This window comes from Miniopterus schreibersii, assembly GCF_964146895.1.
Source record: "Miniopterus schreibersii genome assembly, chromosome: 18".
Classification (NCBI taxonomy): domain Eukaryota; kingdom Metazoa; phylum Chordata; class Mammalia; order Chiroptera; family Miniopteridae; genus Miniopterus; species Miniopterus schreibersii.
Window position 1 is genome coordinate 6,849,217 of NC_138121.1, and position 23,757 is coordinate 6,872,973.

General features: G+C 54.8%; 2 protein-coding genes across 4 annotated transcripts in view; one reads left to right on the forward strand and one right to left on the reverse strand.

Moving 5' to 3' along the window:
* Positions 1 to 7,835, reverse strand: part of GRIK5 (glutamate ionotropic receptor kainate type subunit 5) — a 39,101-nt gene extending 31,266 nt beyond the window's left edge. For all 3 annotated transcript variants that reach the window (XM_081120071.1, XM_081120070.1, XM_081120069.1), the window contains exons 1-6: positions 7,754 to 7,835; positions 4,252 to 4,380; positions 3,797 to 3,961; positions 2,893 to 2,990; positions 2,630 to 2,795; positions 302 to 480 (exon numbers count right to left, since the gene is read on the reverse strand). In XM_081120071.1, coding sequence (XP_080976197.1) covers positions 302 to 480; positions 2,630 to 2,795; positions 2,893 to 2,990; positions 3,797 to 3,961; positions 4,252 to 4,330 — 687 coding nt within the window. In that variant the 5' untranslated portion in view covers positions 4,331 to 4,380; positions 7,754 to 7,835. The remainder of the gene's footprint in view (positions 1 to 301; positions 481 to 2,629; positions 2,796 to 2,892; positions 2,991 to 3,796; positions 3,962 to 4,251; positions 4,381 to 7,753) is intronic.
* A 4,631-nt stretch (positions 7,836 to 12,466) lies between these two features.
* ZNF574 (zinc finger protein 574) lies at positions 12,467 to 17,782 on the forward strand. The gene is made up of 2 exons (XM_081120073.1): positions 12,467 to 12,625; positions 14,814 to 17,782. The coding sequence occupies exon 2, from the start codon at positions 14,834 to 14,836 to the stop codon at positions 17,522 to 17,524; it is 2,691 nt and encodes an 896-aa protein (XP_080976199.1). The 5' UTR covers positions 12,467 to 12,625; positions 14,814 to 14,833; the 3' UTR covers positions 17,525 to 17,782.
* The last annotated feature ends 5,975 nt before the right edge of the window (positions 17,783 to 23,757 follow it).

The following is a 23,757-nucleotide window of genomic DNA, read 5'->3' on the forward strand; positions in this document are numbered from 1 at the left end:
CCTCGTCCGGGCCAGGCACGATCCCATGCACTTTCCCTACCACTCACTCATTAACCCTCCTAGCAACCCACCAGGGCGACAGCTATTCACAGGGAAGGGAGGTGACAGTCCAGGGTTTGACTAAGGCTGCAACTGGGCAGCAGCTGAGCTGAGAGACAAACTTCATGATTATTGTCTGCATGCAGGAAGCAGGTCTCCATACCCCCATGCAACCACCGAGGCCTGTGGGCACTGTGTGATGTGCTCTGTGCCCCATGTTTCTGCCCCTGAGCCTGTAGGGAAGCAGCGACCGGCGACCCACCTTACGGAGAATGAGGTGGGAGATGGAGGCATTGGCGTCGATGATAATGGTGGACACCTTGTCATCACGGATCTCCTTGAGCAACGGCGTGGGATCCCGGCTGTCGTCCAGCATCCTCACTGACAGCGTCTCCTTGGAGATGAGGAAGCCTCGCACCAGCTCCTCCAATCGCAGCAGGCCTGGAGGTGGGGTCAGTCCGGATTAGAGCCCCTCTGTGTGCCTGACACAGGGCGAACACTCCTTCCTCACCACCATGGGGAAACTGGGGAGAGGACGAGGGTGCACTCAGGAGATGGGGCAGCTGTCTGTCCAGAGTGAGGCTGTCTTTGGGTACTGGACCTGACGCCTGGATCCTCCCAAATTAAAATCCCAACCTATACTTCCTCCCCACTCCAGAGGACTGCCTCCTGCCACCTTTCTGCTCCCACTGATGTGTGTGACAGGCGCCTCACACTTCACACGTGCAAAGCCAAATTCCACTTTTCTCACCAAAACCAGCATGTCTCCCAGGTCAGTGAACAGCTCCAGCCCGCCAGTCTCTCAGGCCCAAACCCTAGGTGGCAGCCTGGCCTCCTCTCTCGCGCGCACCCATGCCAATCCATCTGAGTTCTACCTTCAAAACACATCAGACCCCATGGAACTGCACCTGCCCCCATCCCTGCCCTGGCCCAAGCCAGTGCCATCTTTTGCCTGTTACAACAGCCACACTTGCCCCAGAGAGCCTGCTCCCTACTCGGCAGCCAGAACCATGTAAAGCAGAACTGTCCCTTCTCTGCTCCAAACCCTCTAACAGCTTCTTGTTCACTCAGATCGAAGGCCAAAGCCTGCAAGGCTCCACTCTATCTGCTCGCGCCCCATTATCTCCTGACCTCATCTCCCCTGTCGCTCACTCTTTCAGTCACACAGGTCTCCTCCGTTTCCCACACATAGCCCTGTGGCCTTTGCACTGGCAGTTCCCTCTGCCTGGAACTTTCCTCCTAGATCCCCGAACAGCTCCCACCCTTATCACCTTCAGATCTTTACTCAAATATCACCCCCCCGATGACCCCCACCCCACCATTCCATCTCTAATTGCCCCCTCATTCCAGTCCACTCTCCACTGCCCTCATCTGTCTGTCCACAGGACCTACTCCTTCTGACTACACAATGTCCTCCTTCATGCTCACTGCTAACTCCTCCCATTAGAGTGTCAGGCTGACAAGTACAGGGGTTCTAGCCTGGCTTGCATGCTGCCAGGTCCCTAATGCCAAGAATAACCCCTGGCACATAGCAGGTGCTCAGTAAACCCACTGTGAAACAGGAACTCTTCCTGCAGGTTACTGAGCACCCCCTCTCTCCAGCTGCGCACCCAAAGGCCCACCAACTTCTCAGACAGCTGCACCTGAGTGTCACAGATACCTCCAACTCAGCGTGTGCCCCTGAACTGTCCCCCTCTCCTAAGGCAGAACCTGCTCACAGTTCAAACAGGCAAAAGTCTGCCTCTCCTAAGGCAGAACCTATTCATGACCCTGCCCTCTCTCCTCCCTCACAACTCTTCTCAAATCTGCCATCACCTGGGCCCTAACCAGCACCATCCCCCCGCCTCTTCCTGGTCTTCCTGCTACCTCTCGTGTCACTCTCCAGTTCACTCCCTGCACTGCAGCCCAAGACTGCTTCCTGCAACACTCATGGGGTCCTGTCCCCCTGTCCCACCCATCATCGTCTTTAGGATAAAACGACTGCAAGGCGCTGCACGACTATGCCCCACTTGCACATCCTGCCCCATGCTCCACACTCCTGCTGCAAGGAGCATCTTTGAGCCTCCCAAAGGGGCCACACAGCCTGGGTAACAACCCTGTGCTGCCATGCCCTCTGCTCGGAACATGCTCCCACCCTCCTCCCCACCTCCCCACCCTTCAGGTCCCGCTGAAATGTCCCTTTCTCGGGGATGCGGGCTCCAAACCTCCCAGACTTTGTGCTCCGACAGCCCCTGCTCAACTCCTAACAGAGCACATGTCACTCCATCGCAACTGCTCAGTGAATGTGTCCTCCACTGGCCCACAGCCCCCTGAAGTCAGGGACCACGCCTAGACCTAGCAGGGGCCTTGCACCTGGCAGGCACTTAGCACTATCTGTAGGCTAAATGGTCCCTTTGGGAAGTGGGAGGAGGGGGTCTGTGGAACCAGAGCTCTGGGTTTGCGAAGCAGAAGGAATAATGGATACCAGGAGGGCTGTGCCTGGATCCCCCAGGCGTTCTAACCAGGGAGCACCCATGACTGTGTGGGAGACAGATCACTTGGGAAGGGAGTTTGGGGAATAGAAAACAAAACATCCAGTTTCCTCCCTCACACTCGGCCTTGGCACAGATGAGGCTGGCCGAGGGGTAGTTGAAGGACTTGAGGATTCGGGAGACTGCCAGGCTGACGTCCTCGTTACTGGGGTACAGGCTGACGGATGCGAAACGAAGGTACTGAAGGCGAGGCGTCTCCTCGGGACCCACCTTGATGTGGGGGATCTGAACAGAGAAGGAGCCTTTGCTTCTATCCTGCTCCCTCCACTCACCCTCACCTCCCAGGGACCCCCACCCTGCTCCGCTCCACACCCTGCCTCACCTCCTTCTCCCCACAGATATGGCTCACGGTGGAAGCAGACGCAGGGCTGGAGGAGGGCCCCAGGACAGACACGACCCCCTTGGGCAGGATCTGACACACTGCAAGGGGTGGAGAAAGACCAGAGTCAAGGACCCTTTCCCTCCTCTCCATCCCCACTGCCCTGGGAACCACCCCAGCCCAGGGGTGAAATGGAAACTCCTCCACCATGGGGACCCAGAGGCCCAATTCCTGCCACCCTTTGGGCTTAAGGAGGGGACACAAGACAGAGAGAGAGACAGGGAGAAATGGCAGCAAAGGGACAGGTCAAACCATAGAAAAACAAAGGAAGGGATGAAGAGGAAATACCAGGGGCCTCCTTCTGGCTGCAGATCCAGTGCCCAGTTCTCAGCCTGCATCTTCCTCAGCCTGTCTAACCACGCTACAACCTAGGGTGCACCCAACACCACCTGTACCCTGAACCCATGGCCGAGGTCCCCTCTATACTCTACCCCCTAATTGCCATTTTCTGCTGCATTTTCTAGCTCCTCTTTCTTCCACTTTTCTTCCCCGTAAACATGTGGGTCTCGAGCCTGGAAGGTAGAAGCTGTTGCTTTGGTGCCCAGTGCCCATTCTCAAGACAGAACCCTAACTTTTCCTCAGGGAACCCACGTGGTTCCCAGGATTGATTGTCACCCGACCCAAGATCACAGAACCATATTGTCCTGGCCACAGTGATTGGTTTGGAGACTGAGACGGGCTCACATCAGGCCATGGAGAGACTTCCCCATGTCTTCTGCTACCATTATTACTGGATTTGCTAAATTGGTGACAAAGTTCTGAGCTGTTGAGACCATACTGCCACCAGGACACACTGAAGGCCACTAGCCTGCCCAGCCTCAGCCCACACCCCCGTGGCCCTGCTCACTGGTGTCCGTGGTCTCGTACTGGCTGTCCCGCTGAAGCTCAAAGATGTCTACTTCCACCCGGGCCTTGGCTGGGACCTCGATGATCCCGTTGATCTGCTCCCGGGCCAGGGCCAGGGCCAGACGCTCGCCACGGCCACACACCGTCTGGTCGTCCAGGATTGCAGCTGAGGGGACACAGGGGTTGGGGACCAGACTCTGAGATCCTGAGGTGGGAGTGGGGGTGGGGACTGGTGTCTAGACTCCTGGATCTGAGGCTGAAGAGAGTTGGGGGTCTGGACTCCTGGGTCCAGGGAAGAAGTAACCGGGGCTACCGCTCCTCAATGCTGAGGAAAGCTGAGGCCAGAGGCCGTGATCCCTGGGTCCTGAGGAAATGGCCTGCCTGGGTTCCCAAAGAGGAGCCTGAGGCTGACGGGAAGGTCTCTGAGGAGGCAGGGGCAGGGCTGCAGGGCCTCACCCATGCGCAGTGATGAGAGCACCTGGCAGCTGGGGTTGGCAAAGGCAACAATCAGCAGCAGCAGCAGCTCAGCCGGCATCTTCCTCCCCTCCTCATGGGGACGCAGCTGCCGCGGCCCCCACTCGCCACCTGCAGGGATCGACCATGGGGAGATTGCTGATGGGGGGCCTCGGAGCCCCTCTAGAGGACTGCTGGACAGGGTGGTGGCCACAGACCCTGGGACATTGTGAGTGAGCTCTGAAGGGCCCTGCCCACGTTAAAAGCTGACAAGACAGTGCTGAAGGCATTGCTAGGAAGGAAGCTCAGGCTCGGGGAGCACTGCCAGGGAGGAGCTCACAGCACTCAGGCATTGAGTGGGAGAGCCACTGCCAGAGAATATCCACAGCTATCAAACCAGGAGGGAGGCCTGATATGGTACTCAGGTAAGGGGGAATTCCAGGGACCATCCCCACCCCAGTAGGAAACCAAGAAGTGCCCCCCCCCCAGTCCCACCCTTGTCTCTGGGCAGGCAGCCGTTACTAGGCAACAGAAACCGGCTGGAGAGGATGCAGTGGTTGCTAAGCAACCCCTCCCAGGCCTCACTTGCCACCTTCCTGACGTCCCTGGTTCCCACAATCCCACAGGGAGAGAGGCCTGGACATCCGGGGTCTGGAGGGTAGAGTATCCGGGAGTTAGGAAACTTGGAGAGAGAGGAAAAGATGGAGAGACACACACATGGAGACACAGAGGTAGACCTAAGGTAGCTAAGGGGCTAAAAAGAGTAAAGAAAGAAAAGGGGGAAAAGAGAGAGACAGAAAGAGAAAGAAAGGCTAGGAGGGGGGAAATACGAAAACTCAGGAAAGGCAGAAATACAAGGGACCAGGAAGATGATAAGACGACCAGGAAATGGGCTAGAAATGGAGAGAACAGAGAAGGAGAGTTCCAGGGAGATAAGAAGAGCAAAGCAGAAAGGAGGAGGGAAGAGACAGGACGCAGGGAGACATGGAGATGGAGAGGGAAAGGCCAGGGCAGGCAGGAGAGGACGTCAAGACACGAGGGAGATAGAATAGAACAGGAAGACAGAGAATGGAAATACACAAACCCACTCAAGATGCCACCAGAGAGAGCCAGAGGGAAAAGTAAGGCAGGGAGTGCACTGCCTGCTAAAGAAGGTGCCAAACTGCGGCCCCACCCTGCTCTGGGGAGCTAAGGATCGGGGGAGACAGTGCATCTTTGCTTCCCACACTTGCTCCCCACCTCCAGCGAGCCAGCGATTCCTGCGGGTGCCCCAGCCTTCTGCAAGGTGACCACTGGGCAGGGATGAGTTGGGCCAGATTTGCAGCTTCCCCTGGACAAGGGCCATGCCCCAAGGGAAGGACATTGGGGCCCATGGGAGGGAGTTACTGTGAGGTCCAAAATACTGGGAGGTAAGCCTTGGGGTCTCCCTGTACTCCACCCAATCCCCAAGGAAGGAGGGCTTGAGCAGACGAGATGGCAGAATGAAACCTGCTGGGGGAGGGCAGGGACACAATACAACACTTTAGACTGTCCCTTCTGGGCAGGAAAACCTAGGGCAGGCAGCAGGAGACTCCATTAGTCCCCGCTCTACCCCCGACTTCCACATGACCTTCAGCAAGTCTGTTTGTCTGTCTCTCTGTGGGGGCTTCTGAGGAAGATAGGCTGGGGGGTAAAAGAGCATGCTGGACAGGCTGTGGGCTGCAGACTGCAATTTGAATAAGGTGAAGGCTTGTCAAGGGTGGAACAGCAAGGAAAACTGGGAGACCCAGAAGAAGAACTTACAGGGGAGGGAAGTGGAGGCTGGGGCGGGAGAGAGGCAGGATCGCCGGGGTCATCCTGAGGCATCAGGGGCTTCTGGGGCAAATCAGGGAGCAGAGACTAGAAGATGAAAGACTGAGGAAGAGACAAGGGCCAAAAGCGCAGGGGCCTAAGGGTGGCCGACACAGGTGGGAGCAGAGAGACAGAGACAGAGTGCAGGGTCAGGGGTGGGGGCAGCAAGATGGACACAGATGCACAGGAAGGCACAGACAGAAAGACAGACAGATCTAAAGGAAGTAACTGGGACTAAATAAGAGAGAGTAACACATAGACATCACCTAGAAGACACCAAAGGAGGCAGACCAGAGGGAGATGAGAGAGAGGAGGAGCAGGGAAATTAGCAGGCCTGTGCCCTAGGGCTCAGGGCTCAGACTTAGGTTGAAACAGCCAACTGAGCAGAAGGGGCTGACTTAGGGGCCCTGCCAGGGAAGGGAGATGGACAAGTGGGCAGGCGAGATACTGCCATGAAAGGTGAGAAGGCAAATGGGTTGGAGAAGGCAAATGGGGTGAGAGGGCAAACGAAATGACAACAGGTACAGGAAGTGTGGGAAGGAAAGAAATCACAAAACTGAAAAGAGGGCTCCTTGAAAAGAGAGAAAATATGTATCAGAGCCACACAGCAGATCTACAGAAGAAGGGGTGTGCGGAAGACACAAGATTGAGAGCCGACAGGGACAGAGATAGACTCACAAACTCGTAGAGAGGGGAGAGTCAGGGAGGAAAACTGAGGTGGGAAGGCTGAGTGACCTGGAGGGGCACAGGCAGGGACAGGGCAAAGCACCCATATGAGGGGAGCAAATCCGCATGAAGGTGCATCCACTCAGGGTGCCTGGGGTATGTGGGGGAGGGGAGACAGAAGTGGGAAGAGGATAGGGGGTGGTGAATGGCAAGACCATCAAGGAAAAGACAAGACAAAGTCACAAAGTGGACTATGAAGCGGGGCAGGGGCTAAGGAGTGAGCCATTGAGGGGATGGACGCTGTGTGAACCTGAGGAGAAAAGCAGGAAACTGAGAGATGGAAGCCAGCCTCCAAGCCCAGGTTTAAAGACTGAGGGGGCCAAGTGAACAGAGGCCCAGGCAGAGCACAGAGTAGACAGAAGTGGCAAGAGGGCTATACGTGGCATGGCAGCCTCAGAAGAGACAAGAGACAGGGGAGTTTGGAGAGAGAAAGAGATCAACAGACACACAAAGACATAGTTAGGCTACCGGCAAGGAAGAGAGAAGTTAGACAAGAGTCAGAGATGACCGACAGCCATGTGAAACAGAAAGACATTTCCAGGAGATAGAGACCGGATGGAATGGAGATGGGTCCATGGGAGGCAGAGAGGATGAGGCTCCGAGGAAAGGAGACAGAAACAGTGAGAGCAGAGCCGGTCACGGAGGACCCAGACTGGAGGGAGCAGGGGCGGGGACATGCCAGGAGTCCGGAGGAGTGAAACCACAAGTGAGAGCTAGTCAGCCCCTCAGGACCCCAGACGCTGAGGGGCGAGGGCCAGCTGTGTACCCAGAAGGGGTGAGAAAGGGCCAAGGGGAATGGAGGTTGGGGAGATGGCAGGCCCTGGTGGGGGAGGGTATTTGCCGTCCCCAGAGCAGGGAAATGTGCCTCCCCCCCTCACCCCGCGGCTGTGAGTACAGTCTTCCAGGACTCGGCCGGCCCCGGCCCAACCCCTGCCCTGCAGACACTTACGGATCCTGGTGGGACGGAGGGCTGGGCTCCCTCGAGGCCCGAGGACCGGCGGCAGAGAGATGCTCTGGCACTGGGTGGTGGTATGGCTGGGGCGGGGGGAGAGGGCAGTCCACAGGGCCCCCTCCCCCGCCTCTGGCAGTGGCCCCCAACTAATCCAAACGGGGGCTCCCCAGGAGCAGGGAGGAAGGACAGGTGGAAGAGGAGAGGGTGGGCCAGGGAGGGGAGGAGGGAGGAAGGAGAAAATGGAGGAAAGAAGGGGAGAGAGGAGAGGGCGAAGGAGCAAATGGAGGGGAAGGAGGGAGGAAAGAAGGAGAGGAAGGTGAAAATGGGAAGGAGGGGGAACCGGCAAAGCCGGGGGAGGGGGAAGCCGGCCCAGGAAAGGGCCCCTGCCCCCTCCCCTAGCCGGGACGCCCAGGGGGGGCCACTGGGGGCGAGGACTGGGTGGAGACAAGGAAGCCAGCCATCAGGAGAAGTGGGGGAGGGGAGGGCTTGGTGGGGGGGAGGGGGCCACCCCTTCCCCCCTCCCCCCAGCCTTGGCCCTGCCCTGGACGAGGCAAGGGTCTGGAGTCCTTAAGCCCTCAGCCCCCACGGGAAAAGCATGCTGGGGGTGGGGAGAGACCGAGGAGTGGAGGGGCTGGGGAGGATGGGGTGCTGGGAGACCCAGGGAGCCAAGACAGGAGTAAGCAAAGGGGAGAGAGGGGAAGGAGGGAGAGGACAGCGGGGTGGGGGGGGAGAAGCAGGTGGAAGAGAAGGCAGAGGAGGGTGGGGTGTCCCGGGGGTGCCCAGCACAGGGCCTGGGTGGGAGGGCCTGGCCACCGACTCCTGGTCCCCTGCAGGATCAGCCTCTGGCTCTTGGTCCCCAGCTGGGCCTGCCTCCCTGCTGCTGGCCGTCACTGCTGCCCACTGCCGCCACCGCCACTGCCACCTCTCCTCCCCTCTGAGGCTGAGAGGCTGAGGCTGCTGCCGGCTGCCCGCCCGCCTGCCAGCCACCCGCGCTGGGTCCTGGAGCCAGGGGGGGCGGAGAGATGAGGGAAGCTGGGAGGCAGGAGGAGGGCGGGCTGGAGGAAGGGAGGGAGGCAGTCAGAAAGAGAGAAGGGAGGGGAGTCGGAGGAGGGGGAGCTTGTATTGGTCGGGGTTGGGGGCCCCCTCGAGGAGAATGCTGATGAGGAGAAGGCCCTGCATTGGACGAAGGGCCCATCCCCAGGCCACCCCCTCCACCACACCATGCCACCACTCCACCCAGGCAGCCCTTGGGCGAAGGATCATGGAGGTGAGAAGGGGAGACCTGAGGAGGAGGCCATGCTGCTGGGGGGAGAGGGCTTAAAGGGATGAAGGAACATGCAAAGAAACAGAAATACAGCCATCAAGACCCACTGAGTTGGGCCAAGGTCCACAAACCCCACAAGGACAAGGATAGGGAAAAGCCCAGAGAAAAAGGCCCCTGGAGACAAAGAAGCAAACCAGAGTGACAAGCAAAGGACCTCAGAGACAGGGCAGCTGTGGAACCAGAGAGCCCCTGTCAAGATGGAGAGAGGCCTATGGAAACAGAAAGCCCTCCTTGGGAACGGGGAGTGGTCCATGGTGTTAGGAGAAGGCCATGGGCAGGAGAGGCCCACAGAAATGGGAACAAGACAGCACATCACAGAGAAGGGAGGAGGGCCAAGGAGAGTAAGAGGTCACAGAAATGGGGGCAAGGCCCACAAACACCAGGGAACCCACAAAGACAAGGATGCAGACACAAGAGGCCCACTGAAGCAGGAGCAGCCAGCCCATGGAGATAAGGGAGAAGCCCTCAGAAATAGAAATAGCCCCACAGTGGCGAAGGGATGGGTGGTAAGTATGGAAATTCTCCATTACGCATAGAGAAATCCTTGGGACACATGGAGATGAGTGGGTGGGGAGTAGAGGCCCTATATTCTCTAGTCACCTGAAGAGAGACAGTGGGAAAGAGTAGGGAGCTGGAGGGCAAAGCCAACTGAAGTGGGAGACTTCCTCCCCCTCAGGTGGGAGCTGAGCAGGGCAGGGAGAAGGAGGAGAGAAGCAGCGATACAGATCTTGGAGTGGGGGTGGGTGGTGCCCGCCTGGGTGGGGGGTGAAATTTGGGGGGAAGGAACATGACAGTTGGTGCTGAAGGCTGAGTCCGTGACTCACCACCACCCCCAACTGCTCGTGACGGGGAGGAGACACTGACACTCACGTGCAGCACTCCAGCACATGTGACTGCATGCCTCGAGCACACATGTGGCATGTGGCAACTCACACTGGCCTGGCATGGGAAGTCCTCTGCAGCTGGCATGTGCAGCATCCCCAACATACATCTGACACGTACAACTCACCCCAAAGGACCACCAACTTTGTACACACCTCCTCACCCTACGTGGGCAACATCTATGGCCCCCAAAACCCATCTTCAGCTGCAGCTAGAACTAAAAGCCCAGACTCAAACCTTCCTCTAGGCCTTTGCTTATGCAGGAACTCCAACATAGAATGCCTGGCCTCTCTAAATTGAATCTGTCCCAGAAGTCCTAATCCCATGCCACCACCTCTGGGATAACTGATCCAGGCCTTAGCTTACTCCTGAGTCATCTGAAGAGAAGGGACTAGCCAACCCAGATAAGCTGGGAGGTCCAAGCAGGTCAGAGCAGAAATGGGCCTGACAGGCGAAGCTGGCTGGCATTTTCCTTTATACATTTATTATTGATTTTTAGAGAGGTAGCGGAGAGAAACATGGATGCCAGAGCAAAGCATCCATTGGCTGCCTCCTGCATGCACCCTACCGAGGGTTGAGCCTGCAACCTGGAGGATGCTCAACCAACTGAGCCACACCAGCCAGGGATGGCTGGCAATTTCAAGTGGGAAGAGGAGGCCTCAACAGGAGTGAGAACCTACCCAGGAACACAGAACTTGTCAAAAGCTGAACCTAGCTTCCAGGTTCTCTGGCTCCCACCCCAAGTTATATCACCCTGAGGGAAAACCCAGATTACCAGCTTTAGGGATCACAGATTCCCACCAACTTCTTTCTTTTACTTCTTGCATTTATCCATTCAATATGCCACTGGGTCCCCACCTGCCAGGCAGTAGAGCCTGGGGGTCATGAGTGTAAACCTTGGAGTCAACTTCTAGGTTGGAATCCTGACTCTGGCTCTTCCTAATTATGGACAAGTTACTTAACTTCTCTGAGCCTCCAGTTTTTTTGTAAAGTGAGAATAATAGTTCCTCCTTTCTAAGATTGTTGAGAGGATTAAACTGAAATGGGACAGGGGCCATTATTCCCCCATTTCACAGATAGGGAAACTGAGGTACAAGGGAGTTGACTTGCCCAAAGCAACAGCTAGGAAGTGGCAGGGCCAAGATTCAATTCAATCCAATCCAAGTAGCCTGTTTTTTTGTTTGTTTGTTTTTAAATCCTCACCCACAGATATTTTTCCTATAGCTTTTCAGAGAAAGTGGAAGGAGGGGGGGGTAAGAGAGGAGCATGAATGTGAGAGACGCACATTGATTGGTTGCCTCCCGCTCCCGGCAGACTGGGCCCGGGACTGAGCCTGCAACCCACGTACATGCCCTTGGCTGGAATAGAACCAGGGACCCTTCAGTCCAACGCTCCAACCAGTGAGCAAAACGAGCTAAGGCCAAGCAGCCTGTTTTTAATTACATGGGCCAGGTGTTAGGGAGTTTAATCAAGTGGAAAATTAGGACAACCAGGTAGAAACCAATTGTATGACATAGCAAAATTATGACTGAAATGTCACACCTAGGTCTTAGTCTGTGTTTGAGGTTCCCTAGTAACTTTTTGGCCTCTGGAAGGTAAATGACAGTTCCTCTAAGATTCAGTTATTCATCTGAGAAACGCGGGAGGGCCACACAACACGACACCACGTCAGTCTCTTGCAGCTCCCCTTCCTTGGGTGTGCAAGTAGCTCTAGAAACATTTATAACAGTCCTGGCTGGGGCAACTCGCTCCCAAGCCCCCCCCCCCCCCCCCCCCCCCCGTTTCTTCAAATGAAACTGCCTTTCTCGGCTTTTCCTTTCTCTCCATTTCCCATTTTCTCCTTCAGGTTTTCCTCAATCCCTCAGATTCTCTCTCTTCTTGCTTTTCCCCTGACATTTCTCCTACCCCTCAAGAGCCCCTCAGTGTTTCTCCTCTTCCTGCACGCTGCCTTTATTCCTCTCTTCCTAACAAAATGAATCTGGAGCCTTGATTTCCCCTTTTCTTCCCTCTCTGTAATTGGTGCTGCAGTTTCCTCTCCTGTTCGCGCTGACTCGTGCTCCTTCACTCTCTCCCTTCGCTCTCCGGAGTTCCTGCCTCAATTCCCCTGCCCGAGCCCTCTGAGTGTCACGTGCCTCAATTTCCCGACTTTGCCCCCCGTCCCCCACGCGACTACCCCCCGTGTCCCCAAGATGGCGCCCGCGGCCTGACTCCGCTGCCTGACGTCATCACGCTGCCCCCTCCTCTTGAGCCGTCTAGCGAAGACGACGGGATGGTGGAGGAGGAGCATCCTCCAGGGGACTTAAGGGGGCGGGCACTATCAACCCGGGACCGGCCGGCGAGGAAACGTCGCTAGAGGATTGGTTGGGTGCTGAAGAGAACTCAGACGCTCCATACTATTGGTCCAGAGCTTGGGGACGTAAGTGCCTATTGGCCGAACAGCAGGGGCTAGACAGGCGATGATTGGGCACGTTTGTACGTCCGCGCGGCGGCCGAAGAGGAAGGTGGGAGGGGCGTTGCTGAGGGTGATTGGGGCGAGAGCGAGGCTACGGAGCAGGCGAGAGGTGACGACTGCGGGAGCTAGAGAGAGCGTAGCTGTAGGGTGGCCGCGCAAGGGAAGCGGCTGCCCGGGCCCGGGCCTGAGGCGTGCGAGACGGCGGAGGCGGGTGAGTGTGGGCGGGCGGGCGCGCGCGCTAAGGGTCGGCCCAGCTGCTCACCCTCCCCTGCGGCCTGCTCTCGCCACCCCGCCTGCGCGCTGAGGGCGGCAGGCGGGGCGCGCGCGCCGGCGGTGAGTGCCAAGCGGCACCAACTGCCAGCCGGGCCTGCGGGCAGCCGAGCGGGGGCCGGGCTGGGGCGGTCGGTGGGGAAGGGGTCTAGAGTCGAGTAATGGAGCTGAGTGAGGAGGGTCGGGCTCGGGTTGAGGCCTGGGAGGGTCCTTTGTGGAAAGGGAGACATTAGAGCTGTCCTCAGAGGGTCTCCAGGGCTTCAGGGGATTTCGGAGCAACGGGCTTGGCCGTAGGACCGTCCAGAACCGAAAGGGGGTGGACGGTTAGAGGTCACTTGGGTGCCCGGGGAAGTTTAGGACGTGAGAAAGGAGACAATTAAGTTAATATAAAGAGAAGGTTGAGTTATACTTCGAAAAATTAGGCCAGTGAGAAGGGTCTTGACCTAAAAAGATATTAGGAAACAGACATTCCCAGAGGGCAGATTTAGAGCTGAGGAAGAGGTCCAGGTGTGAAGAGGAATTAAACCGAAGTGAAGGGGGGTTGGATACCCTTGGGATGTGTTGAAAGGGGTCTCTGTGCAAAGAAGAGTTATTACTTGAAAAGGGTGTCTGGGTGCCTCTAGAATAGGTCGGATGGAGGTAGTCCTTTGGAAAAGTATAGGAAATTAGGTCAAGGTGAAGAGTGGGAATTGGGTGTTCTTGGAGGGGTTTGGGGTGGTGAGAGAGATCTGTGTTGGGCATCTGGGTATTACTGGTTGATAAGTAGTTGGGGGTCTTGGTTTCCGCAGAATACATAATAGGCTGGTGAAAGAGTTCAGATGTGAGGAAGAGGGATCTGGCTGTGCTGGGGGGGGGGGCGGGGGGATTCTGCATAAGAGGAGGAGGATCTGGGTATCCCTAAAGGGGATTTGGGCAGTGGGAGGGTCTATATGTGACGGGGTTCAAGCTATTGTGAAGGGTAGTGTGGATATCCCTGAATTAGGTTAGTGTGTGTGCCGGATCTTTTAGCAAAGAAGGAGAATTAAGTTGATATGAAGAGGAGGTCTGAGCATCCTAGAATGGGTTAAGGTGGGAGGGGGTCTTTTTGCAAAGAAAAAGTGAGATTAATATAATAATGAAGGGGAGTCTAGGAATCCCTGAATAGGTTAGGGTGGTTGTAAATGAAGACAAGGGGTTTTAATCAACGCGAATAGGAGATTTGGGTATCCCAGAGAGAAATTAGAATTGTAGATGAAGTCTCAATGCAGCAAAAAAAAAAAAGGTGGTTGATATGAAGAGTATCTGGGTACCCTGGAGACACAAGTTAGGGTGATGGGAAGGGTCTAGGTATAAAGAATGAGTTAGGTATTTGTGAAGATGGATCTGGATATTCTGGATAAGGGGTAAGGGTTGTAGGAGAGGGCCTTTATTTGAAGAGGAGGACGTGGGTATCTTGGGGAAGTGGTCAAGTGGGAAAGTCTAGGTGTGGAGGTGGATTAGGCCAATGTGAGAAAAGTTAATTGGAGGAAGGGATAGTTTGATGTGAAGCTTCTGGACGCCAGAGGGAGGGAGAGATTGTGGATAGGAAGGGTTGTGTGTATAGGAGAGGAGTTGCACAATGTAAGGGTGCTTAAAGGTGTGGGACATTGGGCAATTTGAGTGATTTAGGTGTAAAAAGAGGTTGAGTGTCTGGGGGAGGGAGCAGAGGAGGAGCAAGGCTGGAAGAAGTAGGTGGACTCCCCCTGGGTGCCTGGGAATGGGAATGGGATGGTTGGTAGGGAGAGGAGTCAGTGGAAGGAAGTCTGATTGGAGAGGACATGGGTTTCTGTCTGATGGGTGGGGCCTTGGGCCAGCTGTGAGGCAGGTTAGAAGGATCTGGTGGGTGGAGTTTGATTCCACTGGATTCAGAGGTGAGACTTGGGTAGATTCACCAGGAAGAGCCAGCTGGGAAGATTTTGTGCTTGGTGCTCTTGTGAGTTTGGGGAGAGGAAAGATTGTTAGGAAGGCAGGTAGGAGTGGAAAAATGGAAGCAAGAAGTCAGAAGGGGATATAGATCTAGGTGGAGGGATGGTAAAGGGAAAGAATCATTCCTGAGGACTGAGGAAGCAATCGCTTAGTTGTGATTTGCCCCCAAATCTCCCCTTTCCCAGCCCAGGGCCTTGCTGCCGCCATGACTGAGGAGTCAGAGGAGACAGTCCTGTACATTGAGCATCGCTTTGTCTGCTCTGAGTGCAACCAGCTCTATGGATCCCTGGAGGAGGTGCTCATGCACCAGAACTCCCACGTGCCCCAGCAGCACTTTGAGCTGGTGGGCGTGGCTGACCCTGGAGTCACTGTGGCCACGGAGGCAGCTTCTGGCACAGGCCTCTATCAGACTGTAGTACAGGAGAGCCAGTATCAGTGCCTGGAGTGTGGGCAGCTGCTTATGTCACCTAGCCAGCTCCTGGAGCACCAGGAACTGCATCTAAAAATGATGGCACCTCAGGAGGCAGTGCCAGCTGAATCGCCACCCAAGGTGCCTCCCCTGAGCTCCAATACCATCCATTATGAGTGTGTTGATTGCAAGGCTCTCTTTGCCAGCCAAGAGCTCTGGCTGAACCACCGGCAGACGCATCTCCGGGCCACTCCCACCAAGCCTTCAGCCCCAGTTGTCCTGGGGTCCCCAGTTGTCCTGGGGTCCCCCATGGGCCAGGCCCGTGTGGCCGTGGAGCACTCATACCGCAAAGCAGAAGAAGGTGGGGAAGGGGCAGCTGTCCCCTCTGCTGCTGCCACCACTACTGAGGTGGTGACTGAGGTGGAGCTGCTCCTCTACAAGTGCTCTGAGTGCTCCCAGCTCTTCCAGCTGCCAGCTGACTTTCTGGAGCACCAGGCCACCCACTTCCCTGCTCCTGCCCTAGAGTCTGAGGAGCCTGCCTTGCAGCAGGAGACCCTGACCCCAACACCTGCAGAGGTGCCTGTGACTCAGCCTGATCCCCTGCCATCCTCTGACCACAGTTATGAGTTGCGCAATGGTGAAGCCATTGGGCGCGATCGCCGGGGGCGGAAGGCCCGGAGGAACAACAGTGGAGAGCCAGGCGGGACAGCTACCCAGGAGCTCTTTTGCTCTGCCTGTGATCAGCTCTTCCTCTCACCTCACCAGCTACAGCAGCACCTGCGGAGTCACCGGGAGGGTGTCTTTAAGTGCCCCCTGTGCAGTCGTGTCTTCCCTAGCCCTTCCAGTCTGGACCAACACCTTGGAGACCACAGTAGTGAGTCTCACTTCCTGTGTGTGGACTGTGGCCTAGCCTTTGGGACAGAGGCCCTCCTCCTGGCCCACCGGCGAGCCCACACCCCAAATCCTCTGCATTCATGTCCATGTGGGAAGAACTTTGTCAACCTCACCAAGTTCCTTTATCACCGGCGTACCCATGGGGTGGGAGGTGTCCCTCTACCCACAACACCAGTCCCACCAGAGGAGCCTGTCATTGGTTTCCCTGAGCCAGCTCCAGCAGAGACTGGAGAGCCAGAGGCCCCAGAGCCCCCAGTGTCCGAGGAGAGCTCAGCAGAACCTGCTGCCCCAGGCACCTACCGCTGCCTCCTATGCAGCCGTGAATTTGGCAAGGCATTACAGCTCACCCGGCACCAGCGTTTTGTGCACCGGCTAGAACGGCGCCATAAATGTGGCATTTGTGGCAAGATGTTCAAGAAGAAGTCCCATGTGCGAAACCATCTGCGCACACACACGGGTGAACGGCCCTTCCCCTGTCCAGACTGCTCTAAGCCCTTCAATTCGCCTGCAAACCTGGCCCGCCACCGGCTCACGCACACAGGGGAGCGGCCCTACCGGTGTGGGGATTGTGGCAAAGCTTTCACCCAAAGCTCCACACTGAGGCAGCACCGCCTGGTGCATGCCCAGCATTTCCCCTACCGCTGCCAGGAGTGCGGAGTGCGTTTTCACCGCCCCTACCGCTTGCTCATGCACCGCTACCACCACACTGGTGAGTACCCCTACAAGTGTCGTGAGTGCCCCCGCTCCTTCTTGCTGCGCCGGCTACTGGAGGTACACCAGCTTGTGGCCCACGCTGGGCGCCAGCCCCACCGCTGCCCATCCTGTGGTGCTGCCTTCCCTTCCTCACTGCGTCTCCGTGAGCACCGCTGTGCAGCTGCTGCTGCCCAGGGCCCACGGCGTTTTGAGTGTGGTACCTGTGGCAAGAAAGTGGGCTCAGCTGCTCGGCTGCAGGCACATGAGGCGGCCCATGCAGCTGCTGGGCCTGGAGAAGTCCTGGCTAAGGAGCCCCCAGCCCCACGGGCCCCACGGGCCACTCGCACACCAGTTGCCCCCCCAACGGCCCTTGCAGGCACTGCTGCTGCAGCCCCTGCGGCCCCTACCCGACGCCGGGGCTTGGAGTGCAGCGAGTGCAAGAAGCTGTTTAGCACAGAGACGTCACTGCAGGTGCACCGGCGCATCCACACAGGTGAGCGGCCATACCCGTGTCCAGACTGTGGCAAGGCCTTCCGTCAGAGTACCCACCTGAAGGACCACCGGCGCCTGCACACAGGTGAGCGGCCCTTTGCCTGTGAGGTGTGTGGCAAGGCCTTTGCCATCTCCATGCGCTTGGCAGAACATCGCCGCATTCACACGGGTGAACGGCCCTACTCCTGCCCCGACTGTGGCAAGAGCTACCGCTCTTTCTCCAACCTATGGAAACACCGCAAGACCCACCAGCAGCAGCATCAGGCAGCTGTGCGGCAGCAGCTGGCAGAGGCAGAGGCTGCTGTTGGCCTGGCAGTGATGGAGACTGCAGTGGAGGCGCTACCCCTTGTGGAGGCCATTGAGATCTACCCTCTGGCTGAGGCTGAGGGTGTCCAGATCAGTGGCTGACCCTGCCTGTTTCCCTCTTCAGCAGTGCCATGCCCTGTTGCTGAAGAACCCCCTCCAGCATCCCCTTAAATTTCTGTACATACAGTGCTCCTTCCTCCACCTTCCCCTACCGCTATGTAAGTTCTGTAACTGGACCTATTTTGTTCTGAGGGGTGTTCTGGGGTCTCTGAAATGCAAAAGGGTGCCCCTCACCCTTCTACCTGTTAGCACTGGTGGTCCCAAAGTGAAATAGTCAATAAAGACTGAGTTGGACATTTATGTGCTTTTGGCTAGCCTGGCTGTGTGTAGTGGAATTTGGGAGCCATGAGCCCTGGTACTTTTCATGGCCTCGTTCCCAGCATCTAGAACAGGGCCTGACAAGTAGTAGGAGCTTGGTAAATATTTGCTATATTGAAGACCTGAATTCCAAGGCTATGGCATCTGGGGAGTAAAGATTTCACTCTGGTTCTAAATGGAGGCAGCATGGCTCACTTGCCACTAGAGGTCCCCACAGTTTCATAGAAAAGCCTAAAAGCTGTTAATACTGGTGGTGGGAATATTTGGGGAAATCAGATTCTCCTCACCACTACTATCCCCCACTTCCTGGCCTGATGTAAGTCGGCTCTCTGAGGGCCATCTGGTTTTCCCACTGTGGATCCCTGAGGGCACATTCAGGTCTGGAAAAAGCATGATCTCCATGGCAGTAGAGGAGGGTGGCTCCTGGGACTAGACCCAGCTGTGGAGTTGATTCTAAGGGTTGACTGGGGGAGGAAGCTTCATAAGAGGAGGTGCCTTGATACCCACCTGGAGTTGGTCTTTGGCTCAGCTAATAGATGTTTGTTGGGAGAGGGGTGGCTCGTGTGGCTGACATGTTTGCGTGTCTAGTTTGTCTCAAATACTTTCCTACATTTTTGGAATACTTTTTTTAATCCTCTCCTGAGGATATGTTTTTATTGATTTCAAAGAGAGAAGGAAGGGAAACATCAGTTGCCTTCCATATGTGCCCGACTAGGGATCAAACCCGCAGCCTAGGCATGTGCCCTGACGGGATTGAACTCTCAACCTTTTGTTGTACAGGGCGACGCTCCAACCAGCTGAGCCACACTGGCCAGTGCCATTTGGAGTAATTGTCAAACTGATCCTGCGAGGAGAACATTATGCAGGGAAGGAATCCAAAGTCAAAAGCAGTGAGGTGATTTGCCCAAGGTCATTTAACCCAGATAGGGCAGAGCTTGAACTTAAGCTTAATTTCATTTGGTTTAATCACCCATATGCTTTACACTCTGCTGCCTTCTGCATAGTTGGGCAGTGAGGGTGGGCAAATGAGATGGTGAGTGTGTGACTGTTGGGAATGCTCAGTTGCTGTGGTAGTCTTGTGTCATAAGAGGCACACCCCAAGGAAAACAAGCCGCCCCCCCCCCCCCCCCAAAGATTACTCCAGTCGTTTTGTTAGAATTCTTATTTGGAACACTAATAAATGAGAAGTAAAAGGGAAATTGTCATTCTCTGCTGCCCACTTGGGCCACCACATTTCTCTGGACTCCCTTCAGCACTTCTGTTGCCCTCTGGACACTGGGGCTCTAACACAGACTGGGTTAGCCTGTTACTCAGGTAAGAAAATGAGGGCTGAGAGAAGGAAGAGATGGAAGAAACCAAGGCCACACAAGTGGTGGGGCCAGGCTAGAAACAAGGCCTCCTAACACTGTTAATAGATTTTGCTACATTATGCTTATTTTAGTCATTTTAGAAAAGAAAAAGCACTCACCCATTTGGTATCTTGATATCTCCTGATGAAGAGCAAGTTATCTGTTAAGCAGTTTTGACCAGAGTGTGTTGATCCTAGACACCTTCTTTCAGTAACCTTATACCCTGCAGAAAGGACTCAGCCAAGTTAGCCCAGCATACCAGACAGCCCCCAACCCCCCACCTTAATTACCATGTAAAGATTTGTCCTCAGACTACCTCCTCACAAAGAGCTGTAACATCCTATCCTAACAGTCATATCAAATCAGTACTTAGAACAATTGGAAGATACGCTTGTAAAACCAGCTAAACATCAGGCTGAAAACCTCAAGGTGTTAGTTGACCCCAAGATAAAGATGCTTTCAGTAGAGAAGAAAGGCTCTGTGACAGTGGGGTCACCACCCTTCCTCTATTGTTCTTTTTTAGAGCCTCTAAAAGGAAATTTGGGGCTCCCACCCTGAGAAAAATTTATATGTGCAAACAGGTTTATGAACAAGACTCATTCACCATCACCCTGCTGAAATTTTCAGTTCTCAATTTAACCACTGTCAAAAAAGATGGCACTAAATGCTTGTTGGAAGCTGGAGTTCGAGTTGGACAGGCAAAGGTTCTTGAATGTTAATGTGTGTTAGGCCATTCCCCCAGGGCTTTGGATCCAGCAAGTTTGTGTGGGTGAAACCCTGGAGTCTACATTTTGAACACACGAGTTCGGATGCAGGCGACTTGCAGACCCCTCTAAGAGCTTTGCATTGCCAATTTATACTTGGATATGGAAGCTGCTTAAGAGTTGTCAAAGGGACAGAACAGTGGTCCCCTAGTGCCCAATGTGTTTTTGATAGGAGTCCCAAGTATGACTGTACAGGAGAGGGCCTGTGGAGTGGTTGGGCACATTCAGAGGGCTACAGGTGGATGCTAGTTCAGCTCCAGAGTGCTCTCAGGTGTGGCGTCTGTGCTTGTCACAGGATGACCTGAGCGACAACTTTTGGGTCTTTCTGGTTCTGACTACACCACCTGTGAAGCTGCTGTTCCTTTCAAATGACCTAGCATGGGCACAAAGTTTGAGAGTATGTTGCTCTGAAAAAGAAGGGTATGTACCTTGTTTCACCAGACAACTTCAAAATCAACTCAGTTTTTAAAGGGTTTTGTTAGTCCTCTGGGGATGTAAATGGAGTACTGGTTTCCTGGCTTTTTGTGGTTCTCATTTATTGAAGACAGTGTGCCCAAGATTTGCATCATTTAATTCTTGCAACCCCAGGGTAGGTATTGTCCCTGTTACAGATGAGGACATTGATGCTCACTTTTCTATAAAATGGCAGAACTGAGATTTGAATTCAGGAATTTGAATTCATCCTAAGCTCTGAACCTTGGTTTTCTGATTAGCAAAAACAAAAAAAATGCTTGGGCCTTCTTTTTTTAAAATTCTCATCTGAGGATACGCTTTTCATTGATATGTAGAGGAAGGGAGAGGGGAGGGAGTAGAAAACATCAATATCATCATCCACAGGTTGCCTCCAGTAAGGGCCCTACTGGAGATTGAACCCACAACCTGGGTATGTGCCCTGGCCGGGAATTGAACCTTTCTACCTTTTGGGGGACAGCGCTCCGGGCAACTGAACCACACAGACCAGGGCTCAGGCCTTACTTCTGAGTGAAACCTTCCCCTCCCCAGCACACACATACCCTGATTTTTCCCCCCACCACCCTTCCCAGGACAGAGAGGAGACCAAGGGAGAGCAGACAGCATTTCTCTCTGTACAGTTTTTAATTTTTTATTTTTTGATGTTGTTCAGATGAATGACACACTCAAGTTACAAAAATGGGGCCTTAAAAGAAGCACATTGTACAATGAACAAGCAGATTGGAGTTAAGAACACTGAAACGCTAACCCGCTACCACGAGAAGAGACAGGAAGGGGGTGCAGGATGGGAAGGGAGGGCCTACCAACACAGGGGTCAGACAGAACTGAAAGGGGGGGCTAACTTGGTGAGGATGGAGAAAAAGGTCTCCAGGGCCCAGTCAATTTCTGGATGCTGTTGCTTGGTCTCCCATGCCCACTAGCTGCCACCTCCTCCCATCCCCATTCCAACCTGGTCGTTCTAGTGAGTAGGTGAGAGACACCCACCCAGCAAGGGCTGAGCCAATCAGTTTTACATGGTGGGGGGGTCATCTTGCCCTAGCGCAGCCTACGATTTGGGAGGTGATGGTGGCAGCAGTGGGATAAGAAGCCGGGAAGGAGCCAGCAGAGAGGAGTTGGTAAAAGATCAGGCCCCTGTTTTTCCCCAAAGACTCCTTGCCCCTTCCCTACCCCACCATGGTCAAAGGCCTTCTCTACAAGTTGTTGAGAGAGGCCCCCAGTCACCCTGCAGTTATATAAATAAATAAATACTGAGCCCCTGGGCTTGGAGGACAGGCTGGGGGGGGGGGGCAGCAGGGATAGAGGAAAGGGGACAGGAGAGGAAGGGGGAGGCAGAGAGGAGGGGTCACAGACATAGTAAATAGTTGTCTCCGTCCCAGCAACACTTCTGTCTGGATTTTTCTCTCCTTTTTGTGTTTAACAAGGAGCTAACATCTCAAGGACAAATACTTAAAAATATACATTATTTTTTCTTTTTCTTTTGTTTCGCCTTTGTCATCGTCATCTTGCTTTGGAGACTGCTGAGGTCAAAGTTCAAACCGCACGAAGGAACTACGGCTTGTTTTGTGTATTTTTTTTAATTTTTATTTTTAAATTTTTTTCACTTTTTTTTCCAACGTATAAAAAGGTAGCGGAGTTGTCTGTGGGTTTTTTTTTTTTTTAATGGTTAAATCTTTGGTTTGTTTCTTTTTTCTCTTGGAGGCCTTTATCTCTCGCACTTGCCTTTCCCACTCAGGCCAGTGGGGGCCCGCGTGTCTCAGTCTTGCTCAGTCTGTCTCACTCTCTCTCTCACTCAGTTCCCCTTACCCTAGGCTAAATGGGAGAGAGGCACCCAGGGTCTGGGTGGGTGAGGAAATCTAGTCATGTCAGGAGGTCACCCTGTACATGGCTTGGGTGTGGAGCTTGGAGACCCTCTCTCTTGGCCCTCCCCAGGGAGATGTGTGGGAAACTCATATCCTTCCCCTTCCTTCTGATCTTAGCCCCAACTCATACAGGGGCCTGGGTTCCCCATCTCCACCCACCCTCCCTTATACCCCCACCCTTCCCTCCCAGAAGAGAACAGAGACAGGTGTTTTAGTTACTGGCATTTTTCTTTTTTTTTTTTGGCACAATTAAAAGGCCCACCGTTAGGGTAGACCCAGTCTCTGTCCCTCCCTCAAGCAGGAGGTCATGGATGGGGAGAAGAGAAATTCAGAGGGCTCCCCCTGCCCCATTTCTCCAATCCATTCATCTTCTTCTCTAGCCCAGGCCCCCGGCCCCTCACCTCAGACATCTCACCTAGCCCAGAGCCTGGCCTAGGGTCTCCCTCCCCAGCCCCCATATAATGTTCCCCAACCCCCCAACTCTCTCGCTCACACACAGACACACGGACACAGGCTCTGTACAGACCACAAAATAAAAACGATGAGATAGTTTTGTTTCCCGGAGTCGAGACGGGGGGGACTGGAGTGGAAGGGGCAAGAGGGGGGTGGGGGGCATGAATTCCCCCATCACCTTCCCAACCCTGGCTCCCTCCTGCCCCCCAGCCCCTTGCCCTGGCTGGCCCCCAGCCAACGATATTTGGTTTCCTTTTTTTAACATTAAAGTTCTATGAGGTATTTGGTGCCTTATCTCGAGTCCTCGGGGGAGGGGGGCCCAGGGGGGAGACCTGGGGCACACTTGCCCCTCCCTCCCTCCCACCCCCTTCCCAATATTTGGTTTCACAGCTGTAGTTAAAGCTTGGGATTTGGTTATTTTTTCCCCCTCCCAGGAATTTTCTTTTATTCTTGTTTTTCTTTTCCCAGTTATAGGGGTTGTATGGGGAGGGTCCCCACCACCCCCGGGCTGCATGGGGGTCCCTCCACCTGTGTCAGGGCATAGGCCCTATCCCTGCCCCCTACTTCCTCCTCTGCTGTCTGCCTCACTCCCCCCACACTGGGAAGGGGGTGAGGTCCCAGGTGGCAGGACTAGATGGGGAGGAAGCAGGATGAAGTGGGTGGTGGTGAGTCCTGGAATTTTTTTCTTTTTTTCCCCATTTTTTTTTTTTTCTTTTTTTTTTGGTCTAGAATCATAGTTTGTTTTTTTTTTGAGTCATCTCCACCATGCCTTCCATGCTGCCTGTGTTCTCGGAGGGGTTTTTGGTTGTAATTCCTTTAACTTTGCTCTGCTCAAATGTCCTTACTGTCTGTTCAGGAGCCCTTGGCCCCCCTCTCCACCCTCAGGCTGGGGCCCAGGCCCTCTCAATAGTCTCTTCTCTTCAGGAAATAAAAATGGACAAACTCAGAGGTAGGGTGAGGGCAGGGAGTCAGTTCAGCGGAGCTGAGATGCTTACATTCCGGCGAGGGTGGGCCGATGGCACGCCAGGCCCCATCATGGGTGCCAGGGTCAGAGGGGCGGC

Bases quoted from the DNA above. Each gene is read 5' to 3' on its own strand.
- ZNF574 (XM_081120073.1), top strand. From the start codon at position 14,834: ATGACTGAGGAGTCAGAGGAGACAGTCCTGTACATTGAGCATCGCTTT.